The sequence below is a fragment of the Scheffersomyces spartinae genome (assembly GCF_019049425.1).
Source record: "Scheffersomyces spartinae strain ARV_011 chromosome Unknown scaffold_8, whole genome shotgun sequence".
Lineage (NCBI taxonomy): Eukaryota > Fungi > Ascomycota > Pichiomycetes > Serinales > Debaryomycetaceae > Lizanozyma > Lizanozyma spartinae.
The window spans coordinates 255,648-276,218 of NW_025065055.1; the positions used below are offsets into that span (position 1 = coordinate 255,648).

The 20,571-nt window shown below is 40.6% G+C and overlaps 7 protein-coding genes and 1 non-coding gene across 8 annotated transcripts; 3 read left to right on the forward strand and 5 right to left on the reverse strand.

The window, feature by feature from the left end:
• Nucleotides 1–776: 776 nt before the first annotated feature.
• On the reverse strand, nucleotides 777–3,005 carry KQ657_004884 (uncharacterized protein; the record flags this gene model as incomplete). The annotated part of the gene is made up of 1 exon (XM_043195549.1): nucleotides 777–3,005. The coding sequence occupies one exon, from the start codon at nucleotides 3,003–3,005 to the stop codon at nucleotides 777–779; it is 2,229 nt and encodes a 742-aa protein (XP_043049722.1).
• A 1,264-nt stretch (nucleotides 3,006–4,269) lies between these two features.
• Nucleotides 4,270–7,392, forward strand: ENA2 (Na(+)-exporting P-type ATPase; the record flags this gene model as incomplete). Its single annotated transcript, XM_043195550.1, has 1 exon — nucleotides 4,270–7,392. One exon carries the CDS (start codon nucleotides 4,270–4,272, stop codon nucleotides 7,390–7,392), a length of 3,123 nt encoding a protein of 1,040 aa, XP_043049723.1.
• Nucleotides 7,393–7,459: 67 nt separating this feature from the next.
• Nucleotides 7,460–8,112, reverse strand: KQ657_004886 (phosphoglycerate mutase; the record flags this gene model as incomplete). Its single annotated transcript, XM_043195551.1, has 2 exons — nucleotides 7,460–7,883; nucleotides 8,087–8,112. 2 exons carry the CDS (start codon nucleotides 8,110–8,112, stop codon nucleotides 7,460–7,462), a joined length of 450 nt encoding a protein of 149 aa, XP_043049724.1.
• Nucleotides 8,113–8,448: 336 nt separating this feature from the next.
• SST2 (GTPase-activating protein) lies at nucleotides 8,449–10,370 on the reverse strand (the record flags this gene model as incomplete). The annotated part of the gene is made up of 2 exons (XM_043195552.1): nucleotides 8,449–8,519; nucleotides 8,567–10,370. The coding sequence occupies 2 exons, from the start codon at nucleotides 10,368–10,370 to the stop codon at nucleotides 8,449–8,451; spliced, it is 1,875 nt and encodes a 624-aa protein (XP_043049725.1).
• Nucleotides 10,371–10,848: 478 nt separating this feature from the next.
• On the reverse strand, nucleotides 10,849–12,648 carry ORC4 (origin recognition complex subunit 4; the record flags this gene model as incomplete). The annotated part of the gene is made up of 1 exon (XM_043195553.1): nucleotides 10,849–12,648. One exon carries the CDS (start codon nucleotides 12,646–12,648, stop codon nucleotides 10,849–10,851), a length of 1,800 nt encoding a protein of 599 aa, XP_043049726.1.
• Nucleotides 12,649–12,885: 237 nt separating this feature from the next.
• On the forward strand, nucleotides 12,886–13,431 carry KQ657_004889 (pyridoxal 5'-phosphate synthase; the record flags this gene model as incomplete). Its single annotated transcript, XM_043195554.1, has 1 exon — nucleotides 12,886–13,431. One exon carries the CDS (start codon nucleotides 12,886–12,888, stop codon nucleotides 13,429–13,431), a length of 546 nt encoding a protein of 181 aa, XP_043049727.1.
• Nucleotides 13,432–13,530: 99 nt separating this feature from the next.
• Nucleotides 13,531–13,602, reverse strand: KQ657_004890. Its single transcript has one exon. It is a non-coding gene; the product is annotated as a tRNA-His (tRNA).
• A 4,083-nt stretch (nucleotides 13,603–17,685) lies between these two features.
• KQ657_004891 (C2H2-type zinc finger protein) lies at nucleotides 17,686–19,353 on the forward strand (the record flags this gene model as incomplete). Its single annotated transcript, XM_043195555.1, has 1 exon — nucleotides 17,686–19,353. One exon carries the CDS (start codon nucleotides 17,686–17,688, stop codon nucleotides 19,351–19,353), a length of 1,668 nt encoding a protein of 555 aa, XP_043049728.1.
• Nucleotides 19,354–20,571: the final 1,218 nt, after the last annotated feature.

Consider the following 20,571-nt stretch of genomic DNA (forward strand, 5'->3'; position numbering starts at 1 on the left):
CTATAGTTGTCTACGCTTTAACATTTGAGGAACAAGTCATTATGGAAACTCTTTTACGTTGGAAGTAGCAGAAAATTCACTTATTGTAACTGTTGCTGGCATCATAATGCCAATAGGCCTACCTTATGAAATTCATTATTACTTAGGTCAAGGTAGGTCAACGGAATATTCTTACACAAACTACTTTCAACATTTACAAAGTTATAATGCTTGAACGCATTAAAATTGACTACACTTTAATATGATAAGCGTTCTAATATTTCTATATGCCTTCAATTTCAGTCCATTACTTAATGATCAGAGGAAAGCTTTTTAAGGTAATAATCATAATCATAATCGTAATTATATGACTATAATAGGAATGGATTGAAGTGTACTCTTCGAAAATTTTGGTTCGAGAACTACCTTGGCAAATTTAGCGACTGTATATCTTTGAGTTGAAAAATTTGGTACTACTACGCTTCTTTTGGCACGGTGCAAATGTTAGTACGGTCCTTCAGCTCCAAAAGCCTAAAGGATGCACTTCCTCTTGAGGAGTTCTTGTTTCGGCTGCGAGTAAAGAAAGTATATCGCGACGCCCTCAGACAAATATATGCATCCCCACAGAAAGACGATCTCTTGACGTTCTTGAAGCACGAGTGGGTCAAAGAACCAATCCCGGATAAGAGCCAGAGACAGTATATGTTGAGTCAGGGAACCAAGCAAATAGAGCAGATTGCACAGAGTATGAACTTAGCAAAGAAGTAGCACACCATAGGTATTAAGTTATGTTGCATCTATTTCAATGACGAAATAAGAATGTCGTAGTTATCTAAGTGCTTGGTGAATCCAAATTTAGATGCTCCTGTTTTCTCAAGCTCTGCTTCTACCAATGACCTGATGTTAACCTTCTTTATATCTGTGCAGAGTTGGTCTCTGAGGTGCTTGAAATCTGTCAAGCCTGTCAAGTTGTGTACTAGTTCAACCAAAGATACAATCAGCAGGGTATATGCTGAAGAAAGCACTGAAAATTCTCCTATTATCGGCATGACCTTGGTGAACTTGAGGTTCTTGGTCAAGTAGTTCATGTTGGTAACCATTTCTTTCTGGTTATATTTGAATAGACATTTGAACAAGTTGAAGTAGATTCGGTATAACCAAGTTTCGAACTTGTTTAGTGATTTGGTATCTTCCCCACTCAACAACTTGTTGAGGTTCTTGATATGAGAATGTGCGTTGCTTGGGTTCCCTTCGTTTAATAAGAGGGTCTTGTAGTATTCGAGTTTTAACGTCAACAACAGCAGAAGGCTGTTGGCATAAGCTTCTGCTTCCTTGGTGTTGATTCCAAATTTCCACAACGTCTTGAAGTCACGATTATCGTTCAACAGATCCAATTGAAACCTGGTTTTAATACGGTCAACAAAGAAGGAGGAATAGTCGGATAATCCCAAGACAGTGGTCATCTTTGCAATGGTTAATGCCAATTGCAACTCTCCAACAGAGTTCAAGCTTCTATTGTAGAAGTTGAAAAACCCTTCTAGTTTGGTGTACACTTGGTTCTCCATGCCTTGTAACACCATAGAAACATTCTCAGACGGAACTGTCAAGTAGTAACGATATAAATTGAATAGCACCATGGCATTTTCCTTCAGCGGGACTAAATTGCTGATGTAGTAACCCAACGTATCGATTTGGATCATTTTAATTTTTAAATCTTCAAAGTGTCCGAGTATTGTTTGAGTGAAATGGCCATATTGGGCTAATGAGTGCATCATCCACATCCGGACTCTAGGATCATCTGGATTACGAGAAAGCACTGAATGTAACCTATCAGTCTTTTCAAAGGCATTAACATTATCATCAAGTAGTAAGTTCATTAGTATAAGCTCATTTTCAGGAAGTAATTCGTATCTTTCCAAGGACTTTTTTTTTGCACAGGCCGTTTCATAAATGGCTTCATTTTCCTTGATAATTACTGAATAATCCTCCCCCAGAAGAATAAGCTTGAACTTCTGGTTATTAATCTCCACATGGGAATCATTGGATCCTTCTTCCAATTTCAAAGCATTTAACTTAGGATAATGACGAATATCGTAGAAACAACACAACTTGGTTTTGAGGGCATCGTAGTATTGTTGCAAGTAAACCTCGTGAGGCATGTTATATTGTACAGCCAACTCCAAATACGATAATAGACGGTTTCTCTTGAACGGTATAGTGTCTAGGAGTTCCTTTGTGGCATTGAAAGACTCGGCCAATTGTCTCAGGGCAAGAATGAAGTTCAAGATCGTGGAATAGTCATTGAACGTAGTCAACTTGGGTAACGTGTGGATACGCAACTTGGTCCAGTTCTGTGATTGGATCAATGCTTCAACATAGAGAGTTTCAATTTCCAAGTCCAATGCAATTTCTGCGGACTTCTTCTTAAACGTCTCAGTGGCATCGATCACAGCGTCCCATTGTCTCAAGTTGGAATTGAGCTTTGTCACCACATAGAGTTGTTGAGTATTCTCTACTGCCACCTTTTCTACCAACTTCACACCCAATTGGTTCAAGAGTGTATCAGTTGGCATAAGAGAACAGGCAAACGCAGCATTATAGACATCCTTAGTCTCACCAGAAACCTTCTGCAATTGCATGAGCAACTTCTCCATCTGCTTGATGTTTATAGGGGTTACTCCATCTACCATTTGCTCGATGAGGGCAGGAAGCAACTTGGGTCCAAGTATGGGGAACTTCCTCAATGCCGTTTCGTACGTCTGTTGCGCTTCTTTGGTCAACCCCTCTTGGCTGAAGAGTCTATAGAGAAGGAGAACAGAGTTGGCATCGTTGAGTGCGTGCTTGTTTACAAAGTCTTTGGCACTTGCTATAGCTTTAACTTTGGAGCCCTGTTTGTATGCTGAGTATATCAGTAAACAGAGATACGCCGAGTTGTTAGGGTACTTAAGCCGTCCCCTTTTGATCTGACTGTCGGCTTCCCGGAACTCTCGGCCATCAAGAAGGTTTACGATGTCTGTGAACTCCATAGTCAAGGGTTAAAAGCTGGTTGGGCTGGTTAGTAGCTTGGTAGTGGTGATGGTGGACTTGAAAATTTTAGACATTGATTTCGCGAATCGAAGACCCCCGGACACCTGAAAAAGCACATCGTTTATCAGTTGTATCACAATTCGACTGAACAATTTGAATGGGTGAATTCCGAGGGTTCCATTCAAGAAATAGGGTGTCTGAGCCATGGCAATTATGTTTCTTGGAAGCAAGCAAATTATCTATTTCGGAGGTACTACAAGCACATCGGTACACCTAACAATGAGATAGATCATATTTTATGAAGTAGGGCCGTTTATTGACGTACAGCCCAAACAATTGAACATAAGCATCAGACGTTCATGTCCATAAAGTTATAGCGGACTTCACTGTCATAAGCGGACTTCGCTGTGATGAGCGGACTTTATAATTAGAACCCCAATTAACTCCGCTCGGTATCTCCAGTGTTTTTCCGCCTCAACCCCAAATTTCTTGTATGTCTGACACTTGCAGCCTTATGTCAATCTCCTTTTGATAAAGGAACTACACAAAGGGCAGCAGGCCAAAGTGGGAATGAATGGTCAAGCAGTACAATAAATGCCAGTCGTAAACTGATAGTGAAAAAGTAGAAAACTTTCACGATAATGCCACTACATGCGATAACTTAACATACTGGGGGGGACGCTCATCGCTATTGCTTAATGGAAATTCAACTTTGCCCTATGTAAAATATACCACAGCACAGGTGGCAGATGGAACTCAGAAGTCCCAAGAATTCTTCAAACCATGTCACAATCAATCGTGAAAAATGATGATGATTTATGCCAAGGTTAGGCTTGGTTGTGTTCTGCCCCGCATATCCGAGGGGCGCCGCATACAGTATTCTGAAGGATGTACGAAGAATAGAGTCTTTCGAGGTTTTATCCGAGGGTTAGTACGGGTTAGCCTAGCTTATAGTTTTATTTATTAATAGATAGAACCACCCTTAAAGGTTCTCTATTGTATAATTAGTATGCACCTGCCAAGGATGCCAATTTGTTTCTCATGCCAAGCTATCTTCTGCAGTTTATTATTCTACCTTATCTCAAGGTCTAGGCGTCATCACCAACTTGTATAAATAATGTTGGACTTTCCCTACCTTCAAACAAGCAGAGCATAATTGTAGAAAACAATATTAACTTAAAATCTATAAGAGAGGAAGTAATAATAATTGTATACTTCATTTAAAAACGCTACGTCTATGATTACTCTTCTTCTGTGCTTGCCATGTCAGACGAACTCCAGGATTATCAAGTAAATCTCGAGAACCTCGAATCTAAATTAGACACCGATTTTGCAAATGGTTTAACTACAAATAAAGCCAATGAATTTTTAGCCAAATATGGCTCTAACAGCTTGGGTGATGAGACCAAAATCTCCATCACCGCTATTTTCTTGCACCAGATCTTCAACGCCATGATCTTGGTGCTTATCATCTCCATGGTGATCTGTCTTGCAATTAAAGACTGGATCTCCGGTGGTGTGATTGCTGCTGTGGTAGGCATCAACATCGTGGTGGGGTTCGTCCAAGAATATAAGGCGGAAATGACCATGGGGTCCTTGAAGTCATTGTCCTCACCAACTGCTAGAGTTCTCCGTAACGGAGACGATGTGGTTATCCCATCAGTGGAAGTTGTTCCTGGGGACATTGTTACTATTAAAGTAGGTGACACGGTCCCTGCTGATATCCGGTTGATCTCGGCCATGAACTTGGAAGCAGACGAAGCCTTGTTAACAGGTGAGTCTCTTCCAATTGTAAAGGACCCAAACGAGACATTCACCTCGGAAGTTCCTGTGGGTGACAGAATTAACATGTGCTACAGTTCTTCCATGATCACTAAGGGAAGAGGTGTGGGTGTAGTGGTTGCAACCGGGTTGAACACTCAGATTGGTGAGATTGCAAGGTCGCTACACAAGAAGGAGAAGCCTACCGTCAAGTCGATCATTGGTAGCATTTTGGGAGTCACCAACGGGACCCCATTGCAGAGAAAGTTGTCTTGGTTGGCGATCTTTTTGTTCTGGGTGGCTGTATTGTTTGCTATTATCGTTATGGCGTCTCAAAAGATGAAGGTTAACAAGGAAGTTGCCATTTACGCTATCTGTGTTGCCTTATCTATGATTCCCTCTGCTTTGATTGTGGTTCTCACCATTACTATGGCTGTTGGAGCCCAGGTCATGGTTACTAGGAATGTTATTGTCCGTAAGTTGGACTCATTGGAGTCCCTTGGAGGAGTGGACGACATTTGCTCAGACAAAACCGGTACCTTGACCATGGGTAAAATGGTTGCCAAAAAGTGTTGGATACCTTCTGTGGGGACTTATATGGTTGATAACTCCACTGAAGATACGGCCGACAATTCTCCCTATAACCCCAATAATGGAACCATCAAGTTCTCAGAGTTGACCCCAACGGAGATCAAGCAGTCGGACGAAGAAGAAATGTCTTTGTACAGACCGCTTGAAGCTAATGAAGGGAAGAATAATCAATTTACCCAGTGGTTGACTTGTGCTACGTTCTGCAACATCGCTAAGATTGCCAACGTTGAAGGCGAATGGAAAGCCCATGGTGATGCCACGGAGATTGCCATTAAGGTGTTCACGGAACGGTTAAAGTTCACGCCCGAGTTGTTCCCCAACATGAAGCTCATTCAGGAGTTCCCATTCGATTCCAGTGTGAAGAAGATGTCTGTGATTTACAAGGATTCCAACGAAAGCGGTGACACCTACGAGGTGTTCTCCAAAGGAGCGGTCGAGAGAATGATAGAAGCCTGTAAGTACACCAATGACGGTGTCACGTTATTGAGAGCCGAAGACCGGTCGGAGATCGAAGACCATGTGCTTTCGTTATCGTCTCAAGGGCTCCGGGTGTTGGCGTTTGCCAAAAAGACCTTCAGAGGCGTCGACTCTCCTAAGGTGTCCCACACTGAAAAGTCAAAGGAAAAGGACGTTGAAGTCGATGCAACTGAAGTGTGGTCAGACAGCAGTTCTGCTGAAACTTTTGACCGTGAGTATGTTGAATCGGACTTGACTTTTTTGGGTTTAATCGGCATCTATGATCCTCCTCGCCAGGAGTCGCTTAGTGCCGTAAAGCTTTGTCACAAGGCGGGCATCAATGTCCGTATGCTTACAGGAGATCATCCTTCCACGGCCAAGGCTATTGCTCAAGAGGTGGGTATTTTACCCTACAACTTGTACCATTATTCTGACGACGTTGTGAAGGTCATGTGCATGACCGCCAGCGAGTTTGATGCTTTGTCTGACGACGAAGTCGATCAATTGCCTGTGTTACCGTTGGTTATCGCTCGGTGCGCGCCTCATACAAAGACTAGAATGATCGACGCCTTGCATCGTCGTAAGAAGTTTGTGGCCATGACCGGTGACGGTGTAAACGACTCTCCATCATTGAAGCGTTCTGATGTGGGTATTTCTATGGGTATCAATGGCTCAGACGTGGCGAAGGAAGCCAGTGACATTGTTTTGAGTGACGATAACTTTGCATCCATTTTAAACGCCATTGAAGAGGGCAGGAGAATGTCGGCCAACATTAAAAAGTTTGTCTTGCAATTGCTTGCGGAAAACATTGCTCAGGCGTTGTATTTGATGATTGGGTTGGCCTTTCAAGACGATACAGGCTACTCTGTGTTTCCACTTTCACCTGTTGAGGTGCTTTGGATTTTAGTGGTGACTTCTTGCTTTCCGGCCATGGGGTTGGGTCAAGAAGCTGCCAGTGACGATATCTTAGAAAGTCCTCCAAGCAACAGCATTTTCACCAAGGAGTTGATCATCGATATGCTTGTCTACGGCTTCATGATGGCTGTGGTGTGTTTGGTTGGGTTTGTGATTATCGTTTTTGGAAAGGGTGACGGGGAATTAGGTTTCAACTGCAACAGTCCTAATGATAACTTCAACTGTAAGTTGATCTTTCTGGGTAGATCTGCGACATTTGCCAATATGACTTGGTGTTGCTTGATCTTGGCTTGGGAATGTGTGCATCCTACAAGATCCCTCTTCCAAAGTCCCCACGAGGATAATACTTGGTATGGTCACTTGTGGGGCAACCAGTTTTTATTTTGGTCGGTAATTGGTGGCTTCATTAGTGTGTTCCCCGTGGTTTACATTCCCGTGATTAACAAGAAGGTGTTTTTACATGGGCCCATTGGTTATGAATGGGGGATTTCGTTTGGTTTCAGTATATTGTATTTGTGTGGCTGCGAAACTTGGAAATGGAGTAAGAGGGTTTACTATAGAAAATGGCATAAATCTGCTAAGAATCCCGAATACGAATTAGAAAGAAAAGATCCCTTCACTAAATATGCTTCCTTTTCAAGATCAAACACCATGCAAGTTTAATTTAGTTCCAGTATATTTTTGTTTTATTTTATATTATTATTATATATATATTATATTATTACTTCTATTAGCGCAAATCTTGATCCTTGACAGTGAAATGTCCTCCCAAATGATCCGTGTTGCCGAAATCCTGTATGGTCCCTTGCTTATTTGCTAAAACTATATCGATGGTCAGAACACTGGTGTTAAATGGAACTTTTAAACTGTCCGGAGATAGTTTCCTATTTAGGCCATATTTCCTATCAGTGTACAAGTAGTTGATATATGCAGTGATGACTCCACCATGAGTACAAACCACCAAGTTCTTCCAACCTTTTTCCTGTGCATCGGCAATGAGCCCATCCCACACCTCTTCGACACGTGCAACAAGTGAGTCTTTCTTTTCTCCTATGTTCCTGAAATCACTTCCGTATTTGGCCCGGGCATCAGTAATGCACATACCTTCAAGCACTCCCATATTCCGTTCCCGTAAACTCGACGTCTTCTCCAACCTCACCAGTCGTTGGTGGTGTAGTATGTACTTGGTAGTTTCCACGCATCGTACGAGGTCACTCAGTACACAGTGGTCTAACGGCACGTCCCGGAACAGTTCAGCCACTCTGCGGGCTTGTTCGTGGCCCGTAGCGTTAAGTTCAGTATCCATGTGTCCTTGAAGGATCTTCTTCACATTCAGCTCGGTTTGGCCATGTCTTACCACGAATATCCGCAAGACGCCTTCATCGTCGTTGCTGGTGATTCCTACTGTCATCGGTAGTAGTAGTAGTAGTAGTAATGTCGCAGAGAAATTAGTTGAGTCATGTTGCGGGAAATTGTGTCGCCTTTAATAGTTAAATTGATACTGTATATAAACTGTGAGATAACAATCGGGAGTAATATAATCACGTGATATTATAGTTGTATGTGTCACGTGATAGAGTGTGGGCTTATCTATGTAGTGCTTCGTTTGCATCTTTGAAGAGTTTACTGTTCAAAAACTTGGGTACGGAATCCTCTACTAGGATCCTGTATATTTGGCCCCGAATGTCCTTCATAATCGGTGTAAACCGAGCAATAGTGTTAACCATAGAATGTAGCCGTTTCTCTGTAGGTGATTTGGTCAGTGATATCATTGAATTCAGGTTCAAATTCTGAGGTAATGTCAGTATTGAAACATGCTGAAGTATCTCTACATCACTTTGGTCTTTTAAATGTACTCTTGCGGGGCTCTTAACTGTTTCCTCTTTCTTATTGGGAGTTTCAACCTTCATTGTATCGAAGTCAAAGTGCATCTCGGCCACAGGTGTTTGAAGATAAGGCAGTTCTTTACTTTCCACTAAGATCTTGTCTATTGAAATCCGAGAGTCGTGTCCGATATTCAATGTGAATGGAGCATCACTAGCAATATAGATAAAGTAGATTCTGTAAGCCAATGCTAGACATTGGTTGGCAGCATTGATAACGTCCCACATAGTGTTCTTATCACTGTTGAGCTCTTCATTAATCATCTTATGTAATGACTGAACCGCTTTCTCTAGTCGTTTCAACTCGTAATAGGCATCTAGATTCTCACAGCAATATTCAGCTTCTAAATGCTTTTTGAATAAATGTCTCATACCTGGATCTTTCATAATGTCTTCCAAAGTCTTCAGCGTTTCTGTGACATATTTTGGAACAATCTTGGTGGTAGATTCGGGACGTCCCTTGATAATCAAGCTCAAGGCAAGACTGGTGAAATCATCAGTGACCTCCTCAAGTTCAAGCTTGGTTGTCTGCCACTGAACAGTCCTCATTCCAAAGTCTGTAAGGCAATAGAGGGCATTCCGATCATCCATGACATGCTTTGACCTTTCACGTGATGATGTTGAAGGTAGTGAGATGGGTTTTAGCAACTTGGCTCTAACCAATAGCTCAGCAACATCTCCAGCTTGTCTAGGGTACATTATGTCAGTACAATCACATAGCCATTGGCATATGGCTTTTCCTGAGACACACACATTGCTCTTTAGCGTTTTACCGTGCTCATTTTGAAACCATTTGTCTTCAAAAAGACGTACTCCGGTGTTAGAAACATAGTACTGGATATGAGAGTCTGACTCGGGATTAGTAAAGTATCGATGGTGAAATGGACTAACGGTAAAGGAGCCATGAATGGTAGTCCTGTTGCTTTGATTCTGTTTCTTGTTGGGGTCAGGTTTAGAATGTGAATCCAGCAGGTTCAGAGTTTTTTTCGAACCTTCTGAACTGCTAGATGATGAATCTAGAGAATCTTCTGTAGCACCAAAATGAAAATACGAGTGAAACTCCGCTTTTGGGATTTTCAGTCCCCCCTCACCAAGACCATCAAAGATATCTTCATCCTCTTCGACTACTTCTTCACCATCCGTTGAGACACTTAACAGTCGGTCTGTCAGATACCCTGCGTTTGCGAGACAAGGATAGTACACCAATTGCGGAGCAGATCTGGGAGACCAAATGTGTAGTTTATTCCCCATAAGTCGTACAAATACAAGGTAAAGCAAGTAATTGGAGTAGAGAATTTTATCCGAAGCACCACGACGATCAAAATAAAACAACTCCATAGTATTCAAAGAACTGAATGTTATAGAGGGCCATCTCGTCAACTCTATTCCCGATCTAGAAAGAAAATTAACGAGAATTGCAACTCCCTTGGGAGTCGGTTGAACAGTAAGCCCTAACTTTAACTCCATTCTCGTTCTATCAGTTGGACAATGCAAAAGTTTCGCGTCGTAAAATCGACTTAGAAAGTCCAATCCCAATTGATTATTGATGTCGTATTTGAATACCGTGCGAGCCTTTTTCAAGTCAATCACCAAATCTAAATCCTGCATCACCTGCAAAGCTCTGTCTGCTGAAAACAGATAAGGATACTCCCTTTTCCTCAAAAAGGAAGTCATTGACGAGGTTTCAATGGGGACCTCTTTTAAATCCAATTTAATCAAAAGAATTGAAAAAATGTCCTTCAAGTCTTGTTCTCGCATCCTTGTACCTTGTGTGACTTTTGAAAAGTTGGCGTGAGGAATTCTTGATGACGATGAAGTTTCATTGTCTTGATAACTCATATTCCTTTTGTCATTCCAAAAGGCTATAGAATCAATTTTATAAGAAAACAAAGCAGAGATGCGGCGTAGATCCTCTTTAATATATTAGGCAAACTTTACAATCCGTTCCGAAGTGTCGCTCCCTTGTCCGAATGCATGACTAAATGTTTCAGATTGATTGACGTATCATCTGAAGCGAGGTTGAAACAGTCATAAGACTTTTCAGCCCTTTTATTGCTTACAAGGCTTTTTAAGGGTTTCAGATAGCAAATTAAGGTAATTTGCACCCACATTCCTCTGTGCAATTCGGATTTAAGATCACCACATTCGCGGACTTTTTTGGTCCATGCACGTCGTAAATTTTCTTTGTGATATCTCACTTGCAGAAATACGAGAAATCATAAGGCACCAACAGAAACTATAACTTGGTGAATCTATTAAATATGCTGGAGGAGTCAAATATCGAGTTCAACTCTTGCAATGTGACATCCAATTGAATCATTTTGTTCTCTTCAACTGTGTAACTTTTATTTTTATTCACGTTTGTAATAATATTCCCTTCACTATTGGTAGTAACACCTGCACTGTCAAGCAAAATACCACATTTGTATAAGGTTTCCCAACTGTTCCGTAGTACGACAGGTGACCAAATCTTTTGATTGACCTTTATAGAGGCAAGAATCGTGGAATCGATAGCGGAAAGATTTGAACTTGCTGCAGATGAGTTTTGAAGGTTTAATGATTTAATCATTGCCTGGTATTCCGCATATGCTAAATTGAAATTAATGATAGGAATCTCTGATTTGGCAACCCATCGAGCAGCTGCTATAACCAATAACGTTTCAAGATAAGAAAGTGACCCAATAATATTCTGAATGTTATTATTGTCATTCACCTTTTGATATAACGTGAAGTTCTCAAACTTATGCAAATCTTTAAAGTCATGACACCCAACAATTGCTGGTAGACAGGCATTGGCAAGATGTTTGAAATTTTTCACTGTGAAATAATTTTCTAGCACCAATTTCTTCAATGGGGAGTTGGACGTTTCATAAAGATCTTCTATTTGTTTGTTCCATTTGTACACATTGGCGATATCCTTCAATCTATGCTGCACCAATTCTTCACTAACTATCAAGTTCAACTTGAAATCTTGCCAGAACTCTTCAATTGTAGATGGTTTGTTAATAGAAATTACTCTTTGCGAAAACCTTGATTTCACCCGCTTCTCCAACATTTCTCGGGTGGTGACTTTGGTCGACATCCCAACCACACATATGGGTGTAGCGGAATATTGGGACATATCAAACAAATTGTAGAGTAAAGTTTGTTTACTGTTATTGGTGAATTTCTCAAACTCATCAATAATGAATATTATGGACATTTGAAGGTCTTCTTCATATTCTTTGTTAGTTTCAAGTTCCTCTTGTGCTTCTTCTTGTTGCTCTGTTTTAAATATGTTGGTTTCCAAGATTTTTAATATATTGGTGAATGTTTCACTAGTTGACCATCTTTCGAAACCCCCTTCTATTTCATAGTTCTGATCCAACTGCCTGGCTATTTCCCTGAGGGCTACGCGGTCATCTCCATGCATGTATGCATTCAAACGAACAGTGATAAATGAGTTCCCAACGTGTCCGTCTGCTAACAGCTCTAAGGCAGCATCCACAATACATGACTTACCACTGGCTCGAGGTCCTATCAAGAGTAATGAGTGGCCTTCTCCTCCTTCAACACAATATTCAAACATCTTAGTGATCTCATGATAATGATTAGCCAACGACGATTTATGAAGGTTGGGAAACTTGGATCTTCCGTTCAACTGAGATATTACTTGTCTCTTCAAAACATTGAAATCGTCATCATTAATAGTCGCTGTTGTTATCGTGGTCTTCAACTTGGTTGCTACTCCATGCTGCTGTTCAGATGTTGTTGATATAGTGGTTGGCTCATGTATGGGTGTACTTCTACCAGAGATATCTGATGATGAGCTTTCTAAAGAGATTTCGCCACCAGAAATATCGTTCTGTATGTTGCCTTCATCTGAATGGTCTCCGTTAAACAACTCATCTGAAGATGACGAGTCAGTTTCATACACCTTTCGAATCTGAATCAACTCTGTTTCGGTAGTGCTCTTCGCCTTCTTAACTATCTGGTTGCGCTCAAATTGGTATTGGTTAGCATGTCTTTTACTGCCTCCTGTTTCAGATCCACCCATCCTCTATGGTACCTCCAAAGTGCTATCGTGCAAGTATAATGGTAGAAGCTAAAAAGCCCGATTGATTTGCTTGATGAGTGTGGAGTTTGCAGCTTGAAAAATCAAAGTATGTCACGTGATTTACTATTTTGTATTAGGGCGTAAATAATCGATGTCGTTGCTGCTGAAAGCTTACCCCCATTTACTTTCTTTGTCACTTATTCATTTACTTATAAAGCTCGTACGAAGGTTTCTACAATGCAATTACCCGACTCTGTTACGTCATTATTGAAGTCCAAACGTTTTCTTCATTTGGCTACGTGCAACGATAACGTTCCCCACCTAAGCTTGATGAACTACACCTACTATAAGAAGACAGATAACGAGCATTACATCATAATGAGTACTCCAAAGAATACCGACAAATACAATAATATGTTAGCCAACCCCCAGGTTTCTGTTTTGGTTCATGACTGGCTAGCAACCAATAACAAGGCCTCGGGAGAGTCGGATGCTGAAGACCTGAAGGGTCGCAGAAATCTGTTGTATGACTTTCTCGTCAATTTGAACCAATCAGAAATCAGTAGAGTGTCGGTTATGATTAACGGTAAATGCCAATTATTAGATAAAACAGAAAATAAAGATACATACGAGTTTTATAAGTCTTTGCACCGGAATAATAAGAAGTTTGATGAAGTCCAAGTGAAAAATTACATTGAAGACGACGAAGATAATGCATTGGTGGTTATTGCAATTACCCTGTGCAAAGTTACAGACACTAATAACAATGTGGAAACTTATTAGATCTAGTGAACGTTTAATAAATGAAATTGATGATAATAATAGTATGTAATATATTTTAATAGAAAATGGACCCAACAAACCAAAAAAGAAAAAATTAAATGCCGGTCCCAGGAATCGAACTTGGGTTTCTTCGGCCACAACGAAGTGTACTAACCACTATACTAGACCGGCTTTAGTTACATATCTTTTGTGATAGTATTTTAATGAGGAAATAAAATGGTGTTCGGGTGTTGATTAAATGAAAACCAATCACTAGAGTAAAAGCCATCCACAATTAGATGATTAATTAGTTCTTCTACAAGTCATATGTATTTAATTGAAATAATTTTGATTTAAAGTGTTATTGAAAAGGAATCTTTTTGCAGGGCTGAGAGTCTTTTTGCAGCAATAGCGTATTAAAATAAACAAATGTGAATCTTTAATTAAATAGTAAATATTACAAGCAATTATAACTAAAAAGTGGACTTCCAAATCAACAGAGTACAAGCAGTTGACCTCAAAGTTTTTTCTCTTGATTAATTTTAGTACTGATGAGTTTAGTGGATTGCAATGGGCATTCTTTTTGCTTAGTAAAGTATCAACTGTGCACGAAACTAGAGGAAACACCACTTAACGTTGTGAATCAAGTTCCCTATTGTTAATACAGCTATGCTTAGCAAAGGAAAGGGTTAGGGTAGGTGGAGGATGAGTTAAATGTTGTGAAGGACTCGATTTCGTTTGAAGCATCCTTACTACTGCGAGTGTAAATCTATTACCTTACTCCAAAAACGCATCTGAACGGCGTTTTAGGTTGGTTGATGTAGTATTGTTATCTACTGAATTGCTGTACCTTAAATGATACGTTGGTGATCTTAAGAGTAGTCCAACAATGCATTGTCCAGGTATCAGAAACAATCTCGGCTATCATGTACTCGTGTGATCCACCTTGCTTAAAATGTTGTGGAGCTTATTATTCTTAACAACAGTGTTAATGCCAGAGCCCCGCACATCAATCAGATTTTCAAGTAGCGATCGCGGCCACTCTATGTTGTTAAATGCTTTAACTTGACATGGATTAGTTTGATTCTCTTAACAATGGGCTAAACCAATCGTTAAAGGGGAATGGCTTAGTAATGATCTACTAATGCACCCTAGATGAAGTCCTAGATATTAATAAAGATGGTAGGAGAAACTAAATGTTCGCCCGCGCACAATTGACAGCACCAAGCCAGGGGTAAATGCCGCAAAGCCTATACTAAATGAGAAAAGCCTCCAAAGCAGCAACCAAAAGGGTGCAGCATTTCGCAAATCGTGTGCTAAGATTGTGCAAGGGTTCTTGATTCTACCAGGCCCTGTAAGCAGGGTAAAATAAAGTCGTAAATGTCAAGCATATGGCCTCAAACTCGAGCAGACTCGGCCTTTTATTGTCGGCCCTCATTTGAGCTCGTAGTATGAAGTACTGACGTATATGTTTGAGCTGAAATATGAAAGCTTTGTGTGGTACAGATGTGGTGAAAGGTGGTTATACGTAGGTTTATTTTTGGAATCAACTTAATCTGGCAAAGCCATGCCCGTCAAAAGCTGAAAAGCCGCTAAATTTCGTGTTTAAAAGTCGGCTTTTCGGCATTCAAAATAACACAGCCTTTAAATTTACGCAAACTTGCGTTGGACTTTGTCAACACACGCAATCTTTTTCTCACCAGTTCAGCGAAACTTCAACAACCACAATACCTAAGACAATTAAATCTTTTCTAGCAGAGTGATCAAATATTTGAATGGGTATTGGATATAAGACGATAAGTTCCAATTTGAAGAACGCGATGTGTCCATTGATACAAGATAAATTCTTTGTCTGGACAGAAAGGTAATTGTGTTACATGTCGGACAATTGGACGTAAAGTTTCTCGCAAATGAAATAGATAAAAATGAGGCTTTAAAAGCACTACAGCCCTTACTATTATTCAATGTCAAAACCATGGCTGGAGCACTACAAGCCTTCAAAATGAAACAAAAGTCTTCCTGGTACCTGATAGAAGGCTATGAAGTATTAAATAAATTGATCCAGTTCAGACCTTGAAAGAACAAAAGCTAAACCTAACGAGGCTACTGCAATTTTAGGCTGCGGAACATTGAAGATCGGAAGTTTACTTTGTTCCGCTCGGGTACGTATAACTCGATCCGATATATATATTTTGGATACAGGACATTTGCTGAGCGGCGTGAGATATCCTATTGTTCTACATTATGGCTTAATTAGTAATTGGTTCGTAAGCAATTCATCGAGCGGCAGCAACATCTACTGTAGTAACACTGGTCTCATACATTAGTCGCGTTTTCCAATAGAAGTAATTCTTATAACGGAAGTAAACTTGTAACATCAGCGAAAAAAAAAGTAGTGATAAAGGTAGAACATAGAATCGGACTTACCTGAGGGTATAATTAGCAACGAATACAGAATCACCCCCTTTTCTGTCAATGTTTCTTTTCCTGGTTAGGCTGTGGTAATGTATATGTCGTGCAACATGTATGCCCTTGATGTTGTGCATTCGTTTATGCATTTGTGTGTGTTCGGCCCTAAGCACCACAAGCTCGTGCAAAAAAAAAAGCTGATGATATCATATTTCTAAAAAGACTCATAGACATAAGCTTTGAATTAACTATATCTTCCAAAGACCTGTATAACTTTTCAATTATGATTTCAATTCCAGTTCTGCAAGGTCTATTTCATTGAGATATTAATTTTAATGAGTAGAATGTTCGCAGAATTATTTTGCATGTGGGAAGTTGCCTGCATATCTGTCATCGTATCTGCGGTGTGTAAACACATCCTTTAGCTTTCATTCTTAAAAGGAGAAATTGTATATCTAACTAGTAGGCATAAAAAGGCGCATGCTGAAGGACCACTAAAACGTCGGAGCACCTCGCCGGAAAAATTAAGCCCCCTACGTTTATCAGGAATTTGGAATACGACAAGAGTGGTTTAGCTGACCTGGTTTAAACTCTGAATGGGGAAATCCAGATTCCCCCGGTCCAACACATACGTCATGCACGTCAAACTATGCGCTAATGGAATGTTGCTATACTTTTATTCAGAAAGTAGAGGTGTGATCTTCTCAGGGACTTAATATATACACCACCTAAGATTCAGATTCAAAAATTTAAACCCAAAGTTCCTATAACCAAACATTTTTATCGGTAGAAGATCTAGACGTCAATTTCGTACTAGTGGAGAATTCTTCTACTGAGTTGGCTACTCTGCACACCACCTGTGAGGTTACGTTTACCCAATAAAGAATAAGTTTGTTTTTAATGACACAAACCATTCCGTTTAATGCGTCTTCCAAGATGGCTTGATTTGGAATTATTGTTTCTGGCCTCTTGTTCTGCATCTTAATACGTTGACACTGATTTAGCCCAGGTGCCGAACACTCTAGTTCTTTGTGGTTAGCTGTGGCCTATCACAAAGACTGTCGTGTAGAAGACCACTTGCCTTATATGCCTGAGAACATATCAAATTGACAAGAAACGTAAGGACAAAAATGATAAGGAACAAACATGGAACAAACAACTAACCCAACGCAATAAATGAGCAAAATATGACGAGTCTAAAAGGTTTGTGCCACTTGATTAGTTTACGAAGTCATGTCCTTTGGCTCAATAAGATAATTCATTATGTATACCTACAGTATAGTTTCAATGACTCTAGTATAATGTGCACACTATTACAATAAGTAAACCTACCGTGACTTAGACTTATTTTTCTAGCATTATCTCCGATTTCGTTATTGCAAGCAGATCTCTCTTATTGTCTTGCAGACTAGCAACCAGGAGTATCTAACTGTCTGTAAGTCGCGCTTGCTTGCATGTCAGAACCGCTATCAAACAATACCGCTAACCTTATACTATTGTACATTAATTATCCATGCAGTAGGGCTTGTCGGCATTTGGACATGACATGCATATTGTGTACCTTTCCTCATCTCCTCTTACCAGTCACTGATCATGGCTTTGTCGTCTCAACCCTATACACTCTCCTCCGTTCTTCCTTAACAAAAGAGCGGACCAACTTGATGTATTTATAGTGTCCTTTGTTCCCAGAGACAGAAGTAGGTCATCTTCCACGAAAAGCGGCCTTAAAATCACCATCGTATTTTGGCAACCCAATAAAGTACAAATATAAGCACTTCATAGTCAAGAAACAATTGTCTGAATTAATTAATTAGATTGATTCCAATTCGAGATTCGAATGGACATAAAACTTGACTCATGCTTTCAATGAACTATCCCTTCTACGAATACTCTAGTAAGAATAAGTTTCTGGCCCCTCCTCCCCCACCATTGGCCTTGGGACAAGCTGCACCAGCTTCTTCTGGTTCATCAGGTTCCAATTCATCTGCACCCACAGCAAATGTCCCTTCATATGTCACATACTATCCCAACGGAACCCAGATGGCTCCTACAGCTTCAAGCCAACAAAATGGGTATCTAAATGCGACTACTGCCGCTGCTCCAAACTCACAATCACTGTTTAGTAACGCACAATATATGCAATTCCAACAACAGTACTCTCCAGATGCCTCCCAGCAGCTGCTTCCCCAACAACAACAACAACAACAACAACAGCAGTACCTTTACCAACAGCAGCAAGAACGTCTCCTACAACAGCAGCATCATCAAAACCAACAGCAACAACAACAGCAGCAGCAACAACATCAACAATACCAACAGCCGGCATCACCATTTCCCCAACCCAACAATCCAAATTTGGCACAAACAGCCCCACTCCCTGATCAAAACACTACAGGCGCATTGATTGCACCCTTGGGCCCACCATCAGGTCAATACATTCATTTTCAAACGTTGCCATTCCAGTACAGTAATGGCGCCAATAACAGTTCCAACAGAGGCTCGTTCCCTCAGCCTTTATATGACAGATATTATCATCAACAGGCTCAACCTGTTCAACAGCAGCAGCAACAACAACAACAACAGCAACAACAACAACAACAGCAACAACAACAACAACAACAACAACCACAGCAACAGCAACAGCAACAGCGAATACTGACACTGACACTGCTGGCTCTATCAAATGGAGCTACTGCGCTGCCACTGAGCTATCACATTGAAAGCCCCTCCGAGGCCACCAAGAGATATGCATCGGCGTACGATGGAACTTATCAATCTGGGGAACACCAACAGCCCCATACATATCCACCCACTAGAACCGGATCGAACGACTTACTGAATTCGATGAACGGGTTCCAGGAAGCCTTGACAGGCAACGGCAAGCCTAGGCCCATCTCTAGTGCACCTCCAAACATAGACTACTCCTCCATTGTAAGATATTCCAACGCCGATTCCTTAAAGCGGAAACGGAGGTCTAAGTTGAAATCTCAGGAGAAGTTTAATATGATAAACTCCGAGAATGCTGGCGATTCTAGTGCCCTCTCTGAGTCTGGAGAGATACATAAGTGTAAGATATGTGATAAAGTATTCCCCAGACCTTACAATTTGAAGTCGCACATGAAGACCCATTCTACAGATAAGCCATTCAAATGTTCTGTCTGTAATAAGGAGTTTGCCAGATCACACGATAAGAAACGTCATGAGCTTCTTCATGGAGGTTTAAAGAAATTTAAATGTGGAGGTTCTTTACGAGACGGAGTTACCAAATGGGGTTGCGGAAAGAGATTTGCTAGAAGTGATGCTCTTTCCAGACATTTTAGAACCGAAACAGGTTGGCTTTGTATCAAGCCATTGATGGATGAAGCAAAGCGTATGGATGCCATCAAAAACGGGTCTCTTACTTGGAATCCTAAGACAACTCAGATGCCTGAAGTTGTTTCAGCAATTAATGCTGCCACTCAAGAAGTTGGTGCTGCCAATGGTGAACTTCCTGGAATCGGTATGAACTCAATGTCTTTCCAAGGTCATGAGTAAAATGACTAGGTTGGATTTTCTAGAATGATTTAACTTCGCTTCTTTCTTTTATTCTTATGGGTGTTTGCATTTTTATGGTTTTAGGTGTATCATATAAAAATAACTATCGTTTTTTGTTTCTAGTGTTTAATACAACTTTTAGCAAGATTAACAAAACCTTGTAAATAATAATGGCATTTAATGTATTAAAGCCTTAGACAAGCCTCTCCCATTTACGAATATTGAATACGGCTTTATGTGAGTTGCGGGTTTTCACCCCGTAGCCTTATAATTATAGCATTGTTTGCAGTACTATTTGTCAATTGTACTAAATGTGCAATGCGAGGGGCTCTAAGCTGAACAATAGATCATCAGTATTAGTATGTCGCTACCTGAAGCCACTAGTATGTAGTCCGTACCGTAAATAATATGTTGATTATAATTGTTGCAAAATTGAAAATAAGGTCAGTGACAAGTGACCTTGGGAGAAGAGTGGAGGCATTCAATAAAAGTGGTAACTAAAAAAATACAGAACATACGCACGCCGACGTACAGACACGCAACTAAAGAGATGCGCGACCACGCGGACAAAGAAATGGCAAGCGACTATGTGCGCGATAAGTCACCCTCCACCTGCAACAGCGCATGAGTTATGCAATAATTTCTGTAACTCAAGTCACAGCCTTTCACCAAATAAGTCCATTAGCCATAACATTTCGCAGACTAACCTCCCACAGAAGCTTCTACTTCTTCGGTTGCTGACAAACGACCTTGCTTGTAGTAACCTTAATCCCGGCGTTTCCTACGGAAACCTCGTCAAGTACAGTCAACTATAATATACAGCTGCGTTATGTCACATCCTCAAGTTTAGATGATCCTCTCTAAACTTTCGCTTGAACTCCGTCCTTATAGTCATTCTTGAGTCATCTTTGGCCACCACTCTCCTGTCATGCCCTTTTTTTGCAGACATTCTTCTGAATCCTTTCATACAATTCAAAGTCCGGGCAAGAACCATAACCCGAATAAAGCCGGGACATACAATGTTCTCTAACATAATCTACCCGGCACGGCCAGTAAACGGCCGTCAAAATAACTGTGGGTGTCGCAGTGTCGTTTCACGTGTCGCGGCGTTTTATGACCGAGAAATGCGACATTTTACCCACTGAGGTCCGAGCACTCCAGATGATTCTTATAAACGGAAAATCTTTTGCTATTGGGTGATTTGATACATAATAGCGT